Source organism: Adiantum capillus-veneris, chromosome 18 (genome assembly GCF_014529385.1).
Source record: "Adiantum capillus-veneris isolate H3 chromosome 18, ASM1452938v2, whole genome shotgun sequence".
NCBI lineage: Eukaryota > Viridiplantae > Streptophyta > Polypodiopsida > Polypodiales > Pteridaceae > Adiantum > Adiantum capillus-veneris.
Genome location: NC_140948.1, coordinates 65,771,227 through 65,791,193, shown reverse-complemented (window position 1 = coordinate 65,791,193; position 19,967 = coordinate 65,771,227). Strand labels below are relative to the sequence as shown.

The following is a 19,967-nucleotide window of genomic DNA, read 5'->3' as shown; positions in this document are numbered from 1 at the left end:
CCTCCATAGCCACTCACCAGGATCCCATTGTACTCGTGCCAGTGGACAACACTCCCAAGCCCATAGCCTCCAGTGTCCAGTCTCAAGAGCTGCTGGGTCAGGGTCTATGACGCAAGTCCTCCCACAGATGCCCACAACTCGGATCCTCTGGAAACAGCACTGTGCTACCTGCGGGGCCTCTACTGCAACTCGCTGTAATCGTCCCCTACCCTGAAGCTCGAAGAACAGGGCTGGGAGAGTCTCTGAGCAAGCCCTGATTGAATGAGAACCTACAGTCGTGTGAAGGCTCCCATCCACCGGGGTGCTACTGGCCCGAGAGGCGTGAGCCACTCAACTGGAACTGACTCTGAGATGTCCTGACACATGCTCTGCACCCCTCTCATGCCCTGCAGCTGGACAGCCTGCACCTCCTCTGACAAACTTGTGAACTCTAGCCAGTCACCTAGAGAACGCGTCGGACCTGCCGCCATGGGACCCCAAGAAACATGAGACCGACTCCCAACCAAGTGGCCTCTCTGAGTGCTAACCATGGGGTTCCAGACGAGGGGCTGCCGTAGGCGCTCCTCCGTGCACGTCGGCTGTCTCTGCTCTAGGCCACGCCGTAAGAGATCCCAAGATCGAAGCAAACTCACAGCGAATTTGTCCTCCAGTCTACTGCTCAAACCAACTCGACGCAGCTCTGAAAAGATCCATCTGGTTGAAGGTTGCCAAGGACCTCCTGACTGAGGCACCTTGGCACGAAGCCTCTGCAACAAGAATTCCTTCCAGGGCTCCTCGCCTGGAAGAAGTCCTCTGACGACAAACTTCCCAAGAAGGGCTCTGCTCTGCTGTGCAGGATCAATGATCCCAAGCCCTCCCTGAGAACAAGGAAGTGTGATGACCGACCAAGCCACCTTGGCTCGGGCAATCTGAGTATCGCGACCTGACCAAAGGAAGTTCCTGATCAGCCTCTCTACGTGGCTGATACAAGAACTCGAGAAGATCCAGCAAGAAGTGATGTACCACATAGTCACCAACAACACCTGGTATATGACGTCCAAGCTGAACAGTGTACTGAAAGAAGGGGACTCCTGGGCTGTCGGCAGAAGAGAAGGGGTCCCTCCATAGCCACTCACCAGGATCCCATTGTACTCGTGCCAGTGGACAACACTCCCAAGCCCATAGCCTCCAGTGTCCAGTCTCAAGAGCTGCTGGGTCAGGGTCTATGACGCAAGTCCTCCCACAGATGCCCACAACTCGGATCCTCTGGAAACAGCACTGTGCTACCTGCGGGGCCTCTACTGCAACTCGCTGTAATCGTCCCCTACCCTGAAGCTCGAAGAACAGGGCTGGGAGAGTCTCTGAGCAAGCCCTGATTGAATGAGAACCTACAGTCGTGTGAAGGCTCCCATCCACCGGGGTGCTACTGGCCCGAGAGGCGTGAGTCAACTGGAACTGACTCTGAGATGTCCTGACACATGCTCTGCACCCCTCTCATGCCCTGCAGCTGGACAGCCTGCACCTCCTCTGACAAACCCGTGAACTCTAGCCAGTCACCTAGAGAACGCGTCGGACCTGCCGCCATGGGACCCCAAGAAACATGAGACCGACTCCCAACCAAGTGGCCTCTCTGAGTGCTAACCATGGGGTTCCAGACGAGGGGCTGCCGTAGGCGCTCCTCCGTGCACGTCGGCTGTCTCTGCTCTAGGCCACGCCGTAAGAGATCCCAAGATCGAAGCAAACTCACAGCGAATTTGTCCTCCAGTCTACTGCTCAAACCAACTCGACGCAGCTCTGAAAAGATCCATCTGGTTGAAGGTTGCCAAGGACCTCCTGACTGAGGCACCTTGGCACGAAGCCTCTGCAACAAGAATTCCTTCAAGGGATCCTCGCCTGGAAGAAGTCCTTTGACGACAAACTTCCCAAGAAGGGCTCTGCTCTGCTGTGCAGGATCAATGATCCCAAGCCCTCCCTGAGAACAAGGAAGTGTGATGACCGACCAAGCCACCTTGGCTCGGGCAATCTGAGTATCGCGACCTGACCAAAGGAAGTTCCTGATCAGCCTCTCTACGTGGCTGATACAAGAACTCGAGAAGATCCAGCAAGAAGTGATGTACCACATAGTCACCAACAACACCTGGTTGGCAACTACTACTCTACCAGCCAGCGAAAGTCGTGCTGAGCTCCAATGTAACAGCTTTCTCCTGATGGACAGGAGAAGAGGAGCAATCTGCTGCTCGGGGGACAAGTCCAGACCAACTTGACAACCCAAGTACCGAACTGCAGTCCTTGGAGGAATCCACCTGAAACCCTCTCCTGGCATCCAATCTGGCACAGGAGCACTGCCAATCGAGAAAGCCACTGTCTTTCTCCAGTTGATCAATGCGCCCGATGCACAGCAGAAGGTCTCCAAAGCCTGCTCACATCTGTGTAGATTGGCCTCCACATCTGTGTAGATTGGCCTCCTGGCCCTCTAAGTACAAGGCTGAGTCGTCGGCAAACTCAGCGTCCAGAAGCTCATCTCCCCGTATAGGGAGTGCTAAGCCTCTCAAACCAATCTGCTGTGACACCAAAACTCTGCTCATCGCCTCCGCATAGAACAGAAAGAGAAAAGGGGCAAGAGGACAGCCCTGTCTGACCAAACGTGTGAGCATGAAGCGCTCACCTCTACCTCCTGCCAACAACACCTGATTGTGAGCCTGTCTGTACAAAGCTGACACCCCTTTGATCCAAGCATCTGAGAAGCCCATCCTGCGTAGCATGCCCTCTAGAAAGTCCCAGTCAACTCTGTCGTATGCCTTCTCAAAATCGAGAAGAAGAATCACAAGGTCCTCCCCACGGAGCCGTGCAAGGGCAGAAGCCTCCCAAAAAGTGAAGATGTTGTCAAGGATACTGCGTTCCTTGACAAAACCTGTCTGAGTCCCATGTATAAGGCTCTCCAAAAGTGGCTGAATCCTCAAACTCAGAGCCTTGGCAAGAATTTTGTAGGCTGAGTTGAGAATGGTGATGGGGCGCCACTGTCGAATCTCATCCAAGGAGCCACCCTCCTTTGGAATGAGGTAAATCAAGCCCTCACTCATGCTATCCGGCATCACTCCTGTGTACAGAATGTACTGAAAGGCACTACAAAGTTCTGGGCCAAGCAGGTCCCAGTACTCTAAGAAGAAGCTGGGAGTCAGCCCATCCTCACCTGGACAGCTACCACGAGGGAGGGCCCTAAGAGCCGTGTGCAGCTCCTCAAGTTGAAGAGGTATCTCTAGCCTCTGGCGCATCTCCTCAGTCACAAGACAAGGCATCTGTGCCCAAACCTGCTCCCTGCATGCATCTTGTCTCTCTGACTCGGGCTCAGCCGATAGTAGCTCATGGTAAAAGTCAGTAGCAACTGCACGCATATCCTCTGGCTCACAAACAACTGACCCATATGGTCTCCTCAACTGATTGACCTTGGCATGCGAGTGCCGAGGTCCCACTGTCTCAAAAAAAGCACCTGTCACTCTGTCACCCACCTGAGTCCACTGAGATGCCTGTCGGTGAAAGGCAAACTCATGGCGCCTCTCCTTTGTGCAAGCAAGCTCCTGTCGAGCCTGCTGTAACTGCTCCTCCAACCATGGACTGTCTGAATGCTGCCCCTACATCCTCTGTAGTGAAGCAATGCCTCGTCTGAGACGCTGCTCCTCCTCTCTCGCTGTAGCCCGTCGAGCTAGAGACTCCTGAAGAAAGAAGTGGCTAAGCCGAGCTAGGCCTGAGGCCACTCTGTCTGCAGGTGGAGCCTGGCTGTCCATGCCCTCTGTTCATAGAGCCTCGACCCTCTCTCTGAGTGCTGAGTCCAACAAGACCCGCTCTGCGATGCGAAGCATCGTGCTCCCACTCCTCTGCCTGTCTGCCACTATGAGGATCACTGGTGCATGGTCCGAGAAGGATGTCCTTGCCAGGATGCCCAGTGATCCCCCCAAGTCACTGAAGTGGTCACTAGTGTAAAAGCGATCTATGCGCGATAGATTCACTCCTCCCACTCTGCGGTCCGATCTAGAGAAGGCAAGACTCTCTGGAGGCCTCACAAAGCCAGAATGCTGCCATGTATCCGAGACCCTCAAAGTCATACACAACCTCTCCCAAGTTGCTAACTCGACTCCATGCACAGTAGCATGGCTACCTCCGATCCTGTCAGAAGGGTCCTCCAACATGTTGAAGTCCCCTCCTACACACCACTGGTCAGCCTGTGGCAAAGACTCAACAATCTGTGACCAAAACTCTGCACGAGCACTCGCCACATTGGGCGCATAGATGTTCAGGAAACCCACATGGCCACCCTGAACCTGCATAGTAATCCACTGAGCCCTGCCTAGCACAATAATCCCTCTGCCCACAATGGCCTGCTGCAATGAGTCCGCAATAGTCATACATACCCCTCCCTGGATGCCTCCAGGTCCAAAAGCAGCTGACCAAAAGGTATCATAGCGTCCACGCAAAATCTGACCACATCGCCGAATGTGGCTCTCAGACAAATGGTGCTCCTGAAGCATAAGGAGATCAATCTCTCCTCCCACAAGGCAACGCTGAAGCTCCTGACGCAATCGGCCCCGCTGTCGCTGAAACTGGGGCCCACCTAGTCCCTGCACGTTCTACGAGACGATCCTCATGGGGAGCGAGAGAGAACAGATGCTGCCGCAGCAGCAAGACGAGCTATCTTCGAGGCTGGCTTGGATGGGGAGTAATCCGCATCTGAGCGTCCTCTAGATAGGCAAGACTGCAGTGAGTGCCTGGTCCAAGCCCAAGCAGAGCGAGCCGTGCGTAAAGCAACCTCCTCTGTCCAGGAGTCCTCATGGATGTATACATAGCAAGGCAAACACTGCATATCAGCAAAAAAGTACACCACAATGTGTCTACATCCTGCTGAGTCTGGGGGTGTCACCGCAAACTTGGCCAGTGGCCACAAAGTCTGCAGCAAGTCTGTAACGCCAAGTTCTCCCATGTGGTGAGAGAACTCAAGAACCTGTGTATGCAACCATCCCACCACTGAGTCGAGGGACCACTCTGTCTCAGTCCTACCACAGAGGGGGAAGGAGAAACCAACTGCTGAGTCCAAGGCCTCTGTCCCCCTAGCGGCGAGGAACAAAGCGTGGACTTTGAAGCAGGCTGCCTCGTGGTCTGCTGCGGAATCGCCGAGAAAGCGAGTGAACCCGTAATCGAAGAAATCCCAGCGGCGTCGGAGGTCAATGCTCGTCAAACCACGAGGGATAGCTGCAAGAGAAGATTTCTGAATCTGCAGAGGGGGCCGCATGAAGGGCTGACCCTCTCTCGCTAGGCGACTTGTGGCAAAGGCGCTGCAAGAGATCTCCTAGCCGCTGTCGAGGGACCAGTCTCCTGAGCCGACTGTGGTACTGAAGCAGGAGGAGGGGGAGAAGGGGCTTGGGGGGGGGGGGGGGGGGGGGGGGGAGAGAAGAGAAACGGGGTGGGGCGAGAGAGACATGGGGGGGGGGCGAGGTGGGGAGTGGACGGGAGCAGAGGGCGGGGGAGGGGATGAGGAGGAGGAGGGGAGATCGGAAGGCGAAGCGGCTGGCGAGGGTGAAGCGGAGGTGGAGGCTGGCGTAGGGGGCTGCTCCTGCTCAAGAGGACCAAAGCGGTTCCCCGTGGGAACCCACTGCTGTTGAGTAGGCACCTGAGGGCCACTCTGAGTGCCAGGCTGTCGCTGTGGCCCCTGGCGTCGACGGCCACGGGCCTGCTGCCACCCCTCCTCCGCTAGAGCCCCAGGCTCGGAGGGTGGCGCTGAATCTGTGCGCTGTCGCTGGTTGTGGCTGCGGCCCAGCCTTGGCAGGCTGGGGCTGAGGCTGAGGCTGAGGTGCGGGTCGTGGTCTCCTCTGTGGACAGGCCTTCGCTAGGTGGCCCATCTGTCTGCAAATGAAGCACTGGTTTGGGAGACCTGAGTACTCCACACTGTCTCTAAACCAACCCCCACTCACCCGAGGCAGAAGGATGACCTTCGGGAGCGTGTGGGTATCTCTGACCAAAACTCGAACTGAAGGGATGCCACCCGCCTTGGCAGCTACTGATGTTGCCGTACGAGGTGTCTCCAGGACAGTCCCGATGGCGGAGCCAATCGGGACTGTCCCGATGGCGGAGCCAATCCTGGAGAGAAGTGGAAGGTACTCCCTCCGTAAACCCGGAAAGCAGACTGAGATGGGGATGTCCGCCTCCTCTACTAGCACATCCGAAGTCGGGTCAAAACCATGTCGCCACTGTCGAAAGTGGGAGCGTGATGCTCGGATGGCCAGTGGACTCATAGCTATGACCTTGGAGGCCATCTCGGAAGTCTCGAACTCAATCTGGTAGTACCCCCGTCCGAGAATCTGGACATCCAAGATCTTGCCCACCTCTGCGAGGAGGTGGGCCTGGAGAAGGTCTCGCAGCTCTCCTCTGCTAGGACGAGTGCCGAGAACCTTGCAGATGACAGAAGTCGCCTGCAAGAGTTCTACCTCTGCGGCAAGGCTCGCTTGCTCTGTCGGCGAAAGAGCAAGTCGAATGGTGGGCTCAGCGGGGTCGGGCGAGGGGGCTTCAGGCGAGTCCCTCTGTGGTGAAGCTGGAGCCTCCATCTGTGTCTACTGCTGAGTCAAAGAAGCGGGCGGTGAAGAAAAAACCTGCAAACAAGTCAACCAGGCACTTTTTCCGAAGAGAAAGTGCTGCCGAGCCAGGTGCAGAGGGCCTTCGGGAGCGAAGAGGATAGGGGGGGGGGGGGGGGGGGATGGGGGGACGGCGAGGACGAAGAGGGCAGCTGTGCAATGTGCGGGTGCACAAGCAGCAGCGAGCGGGGGGAAGGAGGGGGAAGGCAAAGCGAGAGGAGGGCAGCGGGCTGCGGGCAGCCTTTGGGGCAGCGCGCAGATAGGGGGGGGCAGCGGGTGGGGGGGGGGGGGGGGGGGGAGGGTAGCGATGGCGCAGCAAGGGGGGGGCGAGCAGTAGTAGCGAAACATCAACGCGACTTGTTGGGTTAAAGGCCTAAATAACCCCTTTTTGTACATTTTTATACTTTGTCCAGGTTCATATTGAACCTGGACACATTTTTTAAAGGTCACTTATAATAAAAGTGGGAAAACCCAAAACTCACTTATTGAGTTTTCCCCAAAAACGTGAGCTCTCTCTCTCTCCCTCTTCGTTCTGCTAGCGCTTCCCTTCTGCAGCACAGTGCCTCCGCTTCAAGCCTCAAGGCCTGCACATCTTCGCGTGCTCTATCACTTGCACACACTGCCGCGCGCTCATCAACTGGTATCAGAGCCAGATTAGGGTTTCAAAAGCTTTGCGCAGGTGATTGGATAGCAGGCAAAAGGCTTCTCTCGCGTCAAATTTCCGCTTTCATCGCGAAGACCCTTGCTTCCGGTGTCACCTAGGGTGATTAGGGTTCCCAAAACAGCCTAAAACAGGCTGAAATTAGGTCAAAACAGGTAAAAACTAGAAAATTACATGTCAAAACAGCAAAACGCAGGTGTTCTAAATCGATTCCCATGAATGCCCCTTGCTTTTCCCACTCAAAATAGGTCCATTTGATGCAAATTGATGCGCCAAAATAGTAAATTTGCAGAAAATTCAGAATTGGACTGTTTTTATGTACGCAAATTGAGGTTTATGTACGCCTTTTGTGGGTTTATGCAAGTACGCATTGGGGATACTTGTTAATCGTTGAAATTTTCAGCACATTGTATGCAACGTACTGTACATTGTGATCATTGGAAATTTTCAGATTTTGTGTAGACACTTTCTGCTGCATTTTTATCCGTGCAAATGGCCTCTACTTCCTCGTCGTCTGATGCCAAGAGCTTGATGGAAATCAAGCGATTTGATGGTACAGGTTTCGACCTATGGCAGGACAGGATGCAGGGGATTTTGTTTCTCAAGGATTGTGAGGACGCCCTTTTGGCTGTAAAGCCTGAGGATATGCTGGATGAGGATTGGGCCAAGCTCAACAAGAGGGCAAAGGCCTACATCAAAATGGCTGTGACCGATGACATTCTGGTGGACATAAAGGGCTTGGACAGTGCACATGCAATTTGGCATAAGTTGAAGGCCACTTATGAGAATGCCACCCCTGTGAATCAGGTGCATTTGATGCGCAAACTGGTGAACATGATGCTTGACGAAGCCAAGTCGGCTTCTGAGCACTTAAGTGCTTTCACCAGTGTTATGAGTCAGCTACAGGATACTGGGCTTCAACCTTTCGATGACAAGTTGAAAGCCATATTTTTGTTGATGACTTTGCCAGACTCTTGGGAAACGCTTGTGGTTTCTTTTGAGTAATAGCCCCAACCTCACATATGATGGAGTGCGAGGCTCCATCTTAAATGAGGAAATTAGACGCAAGTCTAGTGGTGGGGAAGGTGGCAGTTCTGCTTACAATGCGAGAGGCAGAAGTCAGAAGCAAAATACAGGTACCAAGACTCAAAACAGGAGCAAAAGCAAGTCTAGGGATAAGGATGTGACTTGTTACCAGTGTGGCAGAAAAGGCCATAAGAAGCCAGATTGTAGGTATTTCAAGAAAGAGCAGGAAAGAAAGAAGGAATCACAGGAGAAGAAGAAGATAGAGGATAAGAAAGGGGAAAAATCAGCAGGTACCTCCTCCAAGGATTCGGAGACTGTCAATGTATCCTCTAGTGTGGTTATCACAGAGTTATCCGACAGTGAGGAGATCTTGGTTGCAACTTCATGCCCCTCAGATTTTGTTGTAGCAAATGCAGAAGACATGCTTATCTCACGTAAAGATGTCATTGATGCATTGCTAAGTGCAAATGATGGCCTTACACAGTCTTGGATAGTAGACTCGGGTGCCTCATTTCATGTGACTCCATCTGTGGAGTGTTTTGCTTCTTATCATGCAGGCAAGTATGGCAAGGTTTACTATCGTCTGTTGGCCAGATGGATGCACAGGGTTATACAACCATTTTTGCTGGGGGTTCATGGAAGTTGCTTAAGGGATCAATGCTGATTGTCAAGGGATGCAAGAGTGGTACATTGTACTATTTACATGGCAAAGCTTTGCCTGGCAAGTTTCTTGCAGTGGCCGAAGTTGCTTCTCATTTGGACTTGTGGCACAAAAGACTTGGCCATATGAGCCAGAAGGGACTTGATGTGCTCTCCTCTTTGAAGAGGGTTGATGTAAAGGGCACCAAGTTAGATTTTTGTAATGACTGTTTTTATGGTAAACAAAAGAAGTCTTCTTATTATTCTGGTGTCTCGCGCAAAGCTAATGCTCTTGATTTAATTCACTCCGATGTATGTTCAATGCCTGTTAAGTCTTTTGGTGGTGCATCATACTTTGTTACATTCATTGATGATTGCACTAGGAAAGGCTGGGCATATTTGTTAAAGAATAAGAGTGAGACATTTAATGCATTTAAGAGGTTTCATGCTTTTGTGACCACGCAAAAGGGGAGTAAGCTTAAATGTCTGAGATCTGACAATGGGGGGGGAGTACACGTTTGCTGAATTTCAGCGTTATTGCGAACAATATGGGATTAAAAGGGAGTTGACAGTCCCTTATAATCCATCTTCTAATGGTGTGGCTGGGAGGTATAACCGTACTTTATGTGAGAGAGTGCGTTGCATGTTGTCCACGGCTAATCTCCCTCATGGGTTTTGGGGAGAGGCTTTGAAAACTGCAGTTCATGTATGCAATCGCTCTCCTAACAGTACGCTAAAAAACGACATTCCAGAGGAGGTTTGGTCTGGCAAACCTGCCTCTTATGATCATTTGAGAGTGTTTGGCTGCGAGGCTTTTGTCCATGTTCGTAATGACTTGAGGACAGCTAGATGCCAAGTCCATCCAAGGACTCTTCCTAGGTTATGGGGAAGAGGGTGAAATGGGCTACAGGATATGGTTGCCTCAGTTTAAGAGAGTAGTACGCAGCCGAGATGTAGTGTTCAATGAGGCTAAATTGCTGAAAAATGCTACATCTTTTGAAATTGAGAAGAAATCGGTCAAATTTCAGCCTCTCTTGTCACCTATTGATGTTGAAAAAGAGCCTCAGGATGCATTACCGCAAGTTGAAATTGATAATCAGCCGGCTAACCTTGAGCCAGAAGAGGTAGGACATGATTTAGATGCTCCAAATGAAGATGGACAGCCACCTGTCATGGCTGAAGATAATTTTCAGCAGCATGAGCATGTTGAAAATGAGTTGCCTCCTGATGTAGAACCTGTGCCTGAGAATGTAGATCATTGGGTATGCAGGTCTACTCATGTCAGAAGGTTGATACAGCGCTTTGAGCCCTCTTTGCATCATGTTATGTTGACAGATGAGGGAGAGCCTCTTACGTATAAAGAGGCAAAGACATGTGAGTCAAGCAGTAAGTGGGAGCTTGCAATGCAAGAGGAAATGAAATCCTTGTATGCAAATGATACTTGGGATCTTGTGCTATTGCCTAAAGGGAGAAAGGCTCTTCCTAACAAATGGGTATACAAGATTAAGATTGTGGATGAAAAACCCAAGTACAAGGCAAGATTGGTTGCAAAAGGATATGCACAGAAAGAAGGAATTGATTTTCAAGAAATCTTTTCTCCCGTTGTAAAGCTTACAACTTTACGTGTCCTTTTTGCTCTCGTTGCGGTGCTTGATTTGGAATTGAATCAAATGGATGTAAAGACAACGTTTTTGCACGGTGACATTGAAGAGGACATATACATGAAACAACCTGAAGGTTTTTTAGTTCCTACATGTGAGGAACTTGTATGCAAACTGAAAAGGGCTTTGTATGGTTTGAGACAATCATCACGGCAGTGGTATAAGAAGTTTGACACTTTTATGCTGTCTCAAGGCTTTAAACGCAGCCATGCAGATCATTGTTTGTATACAAAAAGGGATGAAGATGGTAGTCCCATCATACTTGTTCTCTATGTTGATGACATGCTGCTTGCCGGAAAACATAAGACTAGTCTTGATGCTCTGAAATGTAAGCTAAATTCAACATTTGCTATGAAGGATTTGGGTGATGCAGAGCATATTTTGGGCATGCGTATTAAAAGAGATAGAAAGCTGAAATTGCTGTTTTTATCTCAAGAAAGGTACATTGCAAAAGTACTTGATAGGTTTAATATGGCTGATGCTAAGCCTCTTGGAGTACCTTTACCTCCATACACTAAGTTTAGTAAAGCAGATTGCCCAAAGGATGAGGTAACATTGAAAGCAATGAAGGGAATCCCTTATGCATCAGCTTGTGGTTCTCTTATGTATGCTATGGTTGCCACTCATCTCGACATTGCTTATGCAGTGGGAGCTGTTAGTCGATACATGTCGAATCTTGGCAAAGCGCATTGGGAAGCTGTCAAATGCATTCTGAGATATTTGAAAGGTACACAATCAAAGTGTATCTGTTATGGCAAAAGTGACTTAAAGTTGCAAGGATATTGTGATGCAGACATGGCAGGTGACTTGGATACCAGGAAGTCCACTAGTGGCTATGTGTTTGCTATTGCTGGTGGTGCTGTCTCTTGGTGTTCACGACTGCAGAAAATTGTGGCATTGAGTACTACTGAGGCTGAATATATTTCAGCCACTGAGGCTTCTAAAGAGGCCATATGGTTGGGCAGACTTGTCAAAGAGCTTGGTATGCCTGCTAATACTCCTGTCTTGGGATGTGATAGCCAAAGTGCTGTCTATTTGGCCAAGAATGCCATGTTTCACGCACGGACAAAGCACATTGATGTGCGATACCACTTCATAGGATAGGTATTGGAGGATGGTCTAGTCACCTTGACTAAGATTCACACACAGGATAACCCTGCAGATGTTCTCACCAAGAGTCTTGCTAAGGCTCAACATGAGCATTACATACAGCTGGTGGGAGTTGGTTAACTTAAAGGCGTCATTTATGCCTTTAAGTGGGAGGTTGTTGGGTTAAAGGCCTAAATAACCCCTTTTTGTACATTTTTATACTTTGTCCAGGTTCAATATGAACCTGGACACATTTTTTGAAGGTCACTTATAATAAAAGTGGGAAAACCCAAAACTCACTTATTGAGTTTTCCCCAAAAACGTGAGCTCTCTCTCTCTCCCTCATCGTTCTACTAGCGCTTCCTCTCCTGCTGGCTTTCGCCACCCCTCTCTGCACACACACTGCACTTCCTCGCGTGCTCTTTCACTTGCACACACCGCCGCGCGCTCAACATCCCTTATGCATCAGCTTGTGGTTCTCTTATGTATGCTATGGTTGCCACTCGTCCCGACATTGCTTATGCAGTGGGAGTTGTTAGTCGATACATGTGGAATCTTGGCAAAGCGCATTGGGAAGCTGTCAAATGCATTCTGAGATATTTGAAAGGTACACAATCAAAGTGTATCTGTTATGGCAAAAGTGACTTAAAGTTGTAGGGATATTGTGATGCAGACATGGCAGGTGACATGGATACCAGGAAATCTATCAGCGGATATGTATTTGCCATTGCTGGTGGTGTAGTCTCTTGGTGTTCTAGGTTACAGAAAATTGTGGCATTGAGTACTACTGAGGCTAAATATATTTCAGCCACAGAGGCTTCAAAAGAGGCCATTTGGTTGGGCAGACTTGCAAAAGAACTTGGCATGTCTACTCATACACCCGTGTTGGGTTGTGATAGCCAGAGTGCTGTCTATTTAGCCAAAAATGCCATGTTTCATGCACGTACCAAACACATAGATGTGCGGTACCACTTCATACGACAGGTATTGGAGGATGGTCTAGTCAGCTTGACTAAGATCCATACACAGGATAACCCTGCAGATGTTCTCACCAAGAGTCTTGCTAAGGCTCAACATGAGCATTGCATACAGCTGGTGGGAGTTGGTTAACTTAAAGGCATCATTTATGCCTTTAAGTGGGAGGTTGTTGGGTTAAAGGCTTAAATAAGCCCTTTTTGTACATTTTTATACTTTGTCCAGGTTCATATTGAACCTGGACACATTTTTTAGAGGTCACTTATAATAAAAGTGGGAAAACCCAAAACTCACTTATTGAGTTTTCCCCAAAAACGTGAGCTCTCTCTCTCTCTCTCTCTCTCTCTCTCTCTCTCTCTCTCTCTCTCTCTCTTCGTTCTGCTAGCGCTTCCCTTCTGCAGCACAGTGTCTCCGCTTCAAGCCTCAAGGCCTGCACATCTTCGCGTGCTCTATCACTTGCACACACCGCTGTGTGCTCATCACGACTTGCAGTTGAAGGAAGATGATTTGGTGCTCTTATGGTTTGAGAAGGCACGCTAGAGGAAAAGAAAGGGATAGGAGCGACTTTTTTCAAAGCTAAGTATGCGGTAATATGGTCGTTTCCAGATTCAAGAGAAGATAAATGATGTATCCTTCAGACTGAAGGTGCCAGATACTTGGAAGATTCACAATGCTTTTCATGTGAATCTCTTGAAACCTTTCGAAGGTGAGGTGCCAATTGACAAGGAGCCTGAGGAGCAACCTGAAGTGGAAGAGAGCGAGGAGATACTCGTTTTGGAACAGATACTAGCTCACCAGGAAAGGAAAGTGAAAGGTAAAGTGAACGACGGTTCTTACTTAGTCAAGAACTCTCCGGCATTGGATGCGAAGTGGATGGAGGAGGAGGACCTAGCTGACACTTCTCAGATATTGGAACTTTACCTTGAGGCTTTCGGTCTAGCTTCGACTATTCCGAGAGTTACCGCAGATTAGAAGGGTTGAATCTGGTGCAGACGGAATTGCACAAGAGGGAGTTACTCCACTGCTTTGTCACAGGTTACCCAGATGGAATAAAGTCATTGATTTTACTTTGGATTTTAGGGATATTGATGGGTTGATAGTATTCTGCTGTGAGTAGTGTTTGAGTGCATGATTGAAAGACGAAATGACTGCAGCATTTTGGTCTTGTGATTCCAGATGAGATGGACATGATAGCAATAACAATTAGTCAATCGAGACATCTGTGTTCCGTTAGAAGTTGTTGTGTGAAGTTTGATTTCTAGGATTAAGTTTTTACGATGTCTTATTCTTTTTTTGTTTAAAGTTGAGTTCTTGTTTGAAGCCAAGTAAGTTGCGTCAACTTATTTATACATGCCTTTTCTAAAAACATTTTTGAGTTGATAGTGTTTTGTTTTATCTAGTTTTGTTTTGTAGCAAACAAAGTGATTTAGTTCGTTCGTTTGTTTGTTTTTGTTTTTCTTTTCTTTTCTTGTGTCCCTTGCGTTTATAGTTTTAGGAGTGCTTTATTCCCTCTTATAATTCGTGAGTTGAGACTATTCTGAACTTATGAAGGTATATATATCTGTGCAGATCTTGGATAGATCTAGATGTGATTGCTAAACATGTTGCCGATAGATCATGATCCAATATCTCCATGGACTTTGTGTGATGTGATCTGAATGTTCAATGACTGTCGTCTTTGTGCAAGTACTAGATATGTGTTGTCTAGTGCATCAGTGCTTGGAGTCAGTGTCTATTGAACTGGTTTCTAGCTCATGTTTGATTTTGCAGGTGTAATCGGGGGCGATTACAATTCTTTCCAGAGGTGCGTATATCACGAAGTTATGACATGGCATGGCCGACTGGACGCACTCCGGACAGAGGGAGGCCCAACCTCTAGTGAAAGATGCATATAAAGTCTTGCCGAATTACAGAGCCTAGGCGAGAGGCCTAAATTAAAGAACTTGAAGCTCAAAGTTGTACCAACTTATGGTACCTCGGCCGAGGGGCCTAAAGCCCTAAAGACCAAAAGCTTGCACTCTGAAAGAGGGTTCCGGAAATTGCGTTGACATGCTGACGTGGTAGATCGTATGGATGCTGACATGGCAGGCTATACGGGAATTCCGCGCTTTGCGTTGACTGTGTCACATGGCAGGCTGTACGGATTTCCGCGATTCACGTTGGCAACTTTTCGAAGTAGATGCTTTTGGGTTTGCAATGCTTTTGATACAATGCTTTTGGGGCTCTGCTTTTGAGCATCCCTTGTACGAATAAAAGAGCCCTTGGGGCCTCACTCTGCAGAGCATCTGGACGTAGAGTTTGAGAGCAGAGGTCCCTCGGGAGTTGTACTTTGCAATGATTAATGATAAAGAAATACGAAAGGGGCGCCAATCTTTGGGGCCAATACTTCTAGGCGTGGAATTCCACTGTGCCGTGTCGACTCTCTCTCTCTCTCTCTCTCTCTCTCTCTCTCTCTCTCTCTATCAAAGTTTAGTGATTTTGAAGTTTCTGTTTGTGTTGCTATTGATTTCTCGCTTGTTACATTTTTTTTTGGGGGGGGGGGGGGGGTGAGAGAGAGAGGGGGCGCATGCGCGCCGAAGACTCCAAAACTCTAGTAATAGTGTCATAGGACGGGCACCACGTGCCGACGGAAAAGAACAGATTGAACAACTTTAAGCACTTCAAATAACAATTGAACTGAAAGAGATGCACGACACAGACTGGGAGTGGTGGAATTCCACCCCGAGAGAGCACTGCCCCCAAACATTGGCGACCCTTTCGTTATTTCTTTATATTGCTTGAACTCAGTACAACGCGGGTACTCCAATCCCTGCACCTTCATGTAGAAGCATGCTAGAGATTGAGCCCTCTGCACATATTTAAAGGCCCTTGGCCTATGAAAAGCAGTTACATGAAAAGCATCAAACTCAAAAGCATATGGCCTCAAAGCTGGCATTGATAACTACCCAACGTAAATCACGGAAATCTGTACAGGCTACCACATCAGCATAGTCAGCATGAAACGTGGAATTTCGTACAGGCTGCCACGTCAGCAGGTCATTGCAAAATGTGGGCACCCGTACAGGTGCCACGTCATCAGGTCTTTACGCGCGCGCGTGTGTGTCGACTTTACTTTAACGTCTTTAGGTCCTCTGGTCCCCATCGGATGGGGTCCCATAAGTTGGTGGGAACTCCTCTTCAAACATAGGCCACTCGGCAAGACTTTGCAAGTTGGTAAAACTTCTTCTGCTACTCCTAGGCTCCTCGACCGGGAGCTACAAGTTGGTTCCGTTCTTCAGTGGCTTGACACGTTAGCAGTTTGTGACAAATAGCCTCCTTCCATACGTTGGAAATGATTGACCCCAAACTTCCCTTTTATATGACAATCACCTAGCGCATCATCCATTCAAGCGACCATTCAGTTATAATATCTTCTAAGTGTCTTGTTGAAGAAAAGAGATTTATGTAGATACAATTGGCATGAGATCAGAGACAGATGCTTTCTATTCGAGGCTACATGTCAGCCGTAGGCCCACAAAAGTCAAACGACAGAAATGCATCTCATACAATTTTTTTCATAAAAATTCGAGCCCAGCTGTCTACATGAGCTTGTTTAAGTGGGGCAAGAGTTCTTTTAGCCCTTCTACCAAAGATTGAAGCTGGGTTTAATCTTCAGCATAGTTAGAGAGTCCCTGCAGAGAGTGCAGGTATTGCAGAGAGGGCATTTAGGGTTTCGTATGTAGTCTTGGCAATGAGCATTGATCAAATGTCACTTTGTGGTATTGAACTGTGAGATCAAATCATCATACAGGTCACAACTATTGTGTTTGGAGTACGTGTACATTGTAATAGGCATTGTGCAATCGTCAGCGTAGAAGTTGCAAGTGGCAAGTTACTTGATTGATGTTTGGGGCAGGTAGGTCTCTCCTTTTAGCTATATAGAGTGATAGTTTCTATGTTTGTAGGTTTCTATTGTGAAATTCCTATTTTTTTCCTTTTTTTTTTTAAAGGCTTCTTACCAATGGTGTGTATTTTTGTGTACCTTACACCTCAATCTATTCAGGACTACGTACCTGACAGACCAAATACGTACTGTATGGTTCCACCTTGATGTTGGATAGCGCATAATTGTAGCAAGAAAAGCCCAAGGCATCTCTGATTAGTGTAATCCATTGCCCTTGACAGATGGAGATGCACTGACACACTGATGCGGTCCCAACTAACCCTCTCAAGGGCACTTGGTTCCCTATCCTGTTTTTGGAGTACTATTTTCTCCTTATTGTGAAATGATAAATGTAAAAGGGCCATCCTTGATGCTTGTGCAATGCTTGCTCCTCCACTTAAGTTCCTGAGACAATGGTCTTCCTTGGCCTGCTATCTTCTCAGGAATGATGGATCTAGGTTTCCTGGGCTGTCCAGCCACCATTTTTGGCGAGAACTGGCTGCACTCAGCGCTCTTGACTTGCTGTCTAAAAGGTGCAAAATGGCAAAGCCTATGGCTGCTCTAGTGGGTGCCTGTCAGGGGTCTGCCCAAAACGCTCGTGGGGGCTGGGGGTTGGGCCCTGCCACTGAGGCAGGTCTGCAACCAATGTGGATCAGCAGACACATGGATCAGGGGGGCTCCAGTTGGCATGTGCTAGGAGTCTTCCCTTCGCTTGAGGGCTCCCTGACTTGCAATCACTCTGGATAAGGCTCTTATATATTTGGCCATAGCAAAACTGACTTCCCTAACCGTAGTGTGATCAATGTATGCAAAAGGGTTATGCATTTTTGGAAGCTCAAAAATGCATGGACTATTCTGGGCACATAGGTCCTCTGAATGAGCTCACAAGGTTTCGGGACATCCCATAGACTTTCTTACACTTACCAAGCTCTGAAGTAGGTGCAACAAGTTCACATGGCATAAAGAGCTAGCTGTGCATGTGACAATTAACTTGTGACACAATCCTTCAAGAACGTGGTGTTACTGAACTGTTGTCAATGAGAACTAAGCTGTTTTTGGTATGGAGGATCATGCTGCTCCTTTTTTTTAATGCAAATCCAAATGTTGAAGAGGGATGGATTAAAGCTAGAAGAGCAAGTTCCAATCTCGGCCAGAGGAAAGCTGAGGAGGTAGGATAACTTCGCATTGAGGCACATCTGACGAAGGTATTTAGTCAAGATCAGAGAAATGCTGATATTCTAGGGCCTGCAAGTGAGCATCATGCTGCCTCTTTTTGCAGAATAGAATGCTAAAGATTTGGCAGCATGTTATGAGACATGCATTAACATAATAAGCGACCCATACTTATTATTGAATCCGTCGTATTTTCAGCGCATTTAATTGCTACAGATTTTTTTGGAGGCCTTGATTTTTCACAAGACATAGAGCTAACTGGGTACATTGCAAGCAGTTGTATGTATCCATAGCTTTGCAAATCATGAGGTTGCTAAATTGACTATTCCTGTATAGTTAATGGAAATCTGTGTGCATTAGAAGTGTTAGATGAAGGTAGTTGATCAATGAAATGAAGGGAATATTCTGGATTCATCATGAGGGTATGACATATAACATCATAGGCAGAATATTCCTTTAGCCATCCTCGGACTGATGCTCTGTTGTGTCATTCCAAAAGTAATGACTACAGCACTGTGATAGAGAATATCTGCTAGGCCACCTGGAACGCATTCTTCTGATGCGTCACATCAGATAAGCATCAAACGGGTCACTAAAGCATCTAGAACAGGTATCTGACAGTCCTGGATGCGTCATGGGATGGTTTTACTCAGAGCATATCGACAATCTTGGTCAACTTTTCTGGAAGATTGAGCCCAAGTATGTTTTCTTCAAACTCGGGTGCAGTTTTGAGCTCTTTGGGCTATTTGTCATGCGCGCAACCATCTTCAGCAGCTTTTTCGTCATGGCAGCATTCTTTGTGCTCATACTCTTGTACTCAGCTCCTTTAGTCTCTTTGTGATTGTTTCCATTCGGGAGACATTTCATTTCAGCGATTTGAGGTTTTTTATGATTGTCTCTTGCCTTCTTACATGGCTCCAACCATTTTGGGTTGCTCTGTCTTGTACGACGTACGCTATTGTAGTCAATACAAACTTCGTTTCACCAATTAAAAAAAAGTTGGGAGGATATGTGGATACGTACTTCTACAGCCACAATTGGATGCTGCTGATGTTGGTGGGAATGCCTTAGTATTTAGACAAAAATAGGCATAACAGAGGTGATGGTTATATTGTCTTGTGGACAACTTGACTTCCTTTAGAGGTAAAGTCAGGCTTTTCTTGGATTCATTTTGCCATATGTATTACGGCCAAAACATTCTTCTTTTTTCTTTGGTCTATTTAGTCTAGAATGTACTATAAATGAGCACAGGGGCGTGATTTGACATGTACATCTGCTTCATGTGCAGGGCGTCCTTTGTTGGAATTCTGTATGGGCTTGCATGTGTGGCTACTGGCAATATACTGGTCCCAATGGTGGCACATTCAGCAAATAATCTTATTGGAGCGACGATATGGAGATTAAGGCAGACAGGCAATTCACCTTCCAGCTAAGGAAAAGGCAACGTTGAAGGTTCAAGTGGTTTGTAAATATTGTGCGTTCAGCGGTAGCTTATCGTCGACCTTGTAAAAGTTTCTGCTTTGTATCATGACCGAGTTCTGTCAGTGGTATAAGGGGCATATGTGTTTTCATAATTAAGTAAAGAGCACTCTGATTTTGCATGTCTGCCACCCAAGTTTCTCCCCAGGGATGGGCACATTGGGTGAGATATTGCAGACTGGTAAACCTGGCGCAAACTACTTTAAAAATGAAAGAGATGGTGGGGCCTCTTTCGTTCTACTTGCTGGGTAGAGTAATTATTGGCCAGGTGGTTATGATTCCATCTTTGTACATTCACTCAGCAAGGAGCATGCAGAGGGCCATACAAGCTGAAGTTTTAAATCTGTTAACAAAGACACATCTCACAAGCCTCTGAAGTGTGCTTTCAAGAGAAGCAGCATTCGACAAGCAAAAGGCATCCGTTGGCCCGTAGTCTTGCCAACTGAGATGTTGCCAGCAGGACCGGACCCATATGTTGACCTTTATCTGCCAGTTTTGTGCTGGAATGGTGAATCCTTGAAATATGGAGCTATTGAATTCTCCCGAGTGTCCTCCACTGAAACATTTCTAGGAGAACCCAAATTTGGGGGGTGGGGGGGGGGTGTGTGTGGGTGTAGAAGCATGGTGAAGAATGTTTTCTGGGGCCACTATTTTGTGTGTGGACTAGGCCTGTACTCTTGTGGTAATGAGAAAGAGATAAGTTGTCATTGTTAATATGGGTAAGCAACCTTTTGTTTCAATGTGCT

General features: G+C 48.0%; 1 protein-coding gene across 1 annotated transcript in view; it reads left to right on the top strand.

Annotated features, from left to right (window-relative positions):
• The window catches only part of LOC147435803 (CAAX amino terminal protease family protein), an 83,126-nt gene extending 63,365 nt beyond the window's left edge, over nucleotides 1-19,761 (top strand). Inside the window, exon 8 of the mRNA XM_086488734.1 lies at nucleotides 19,031-19,761. Coding sequence (XP_086344860.1) covers nucleotides 19,031-19,175 — 145 coding nt within the window. The 3' untranslated portion in view covers nucleotides 19,176-19,761. The remainder of the gene's footprint in view (nucleotides 1-19,030) is intronic.
• Nucleotides 19,762-19,967: the final 206 nt, after the last annotated feature.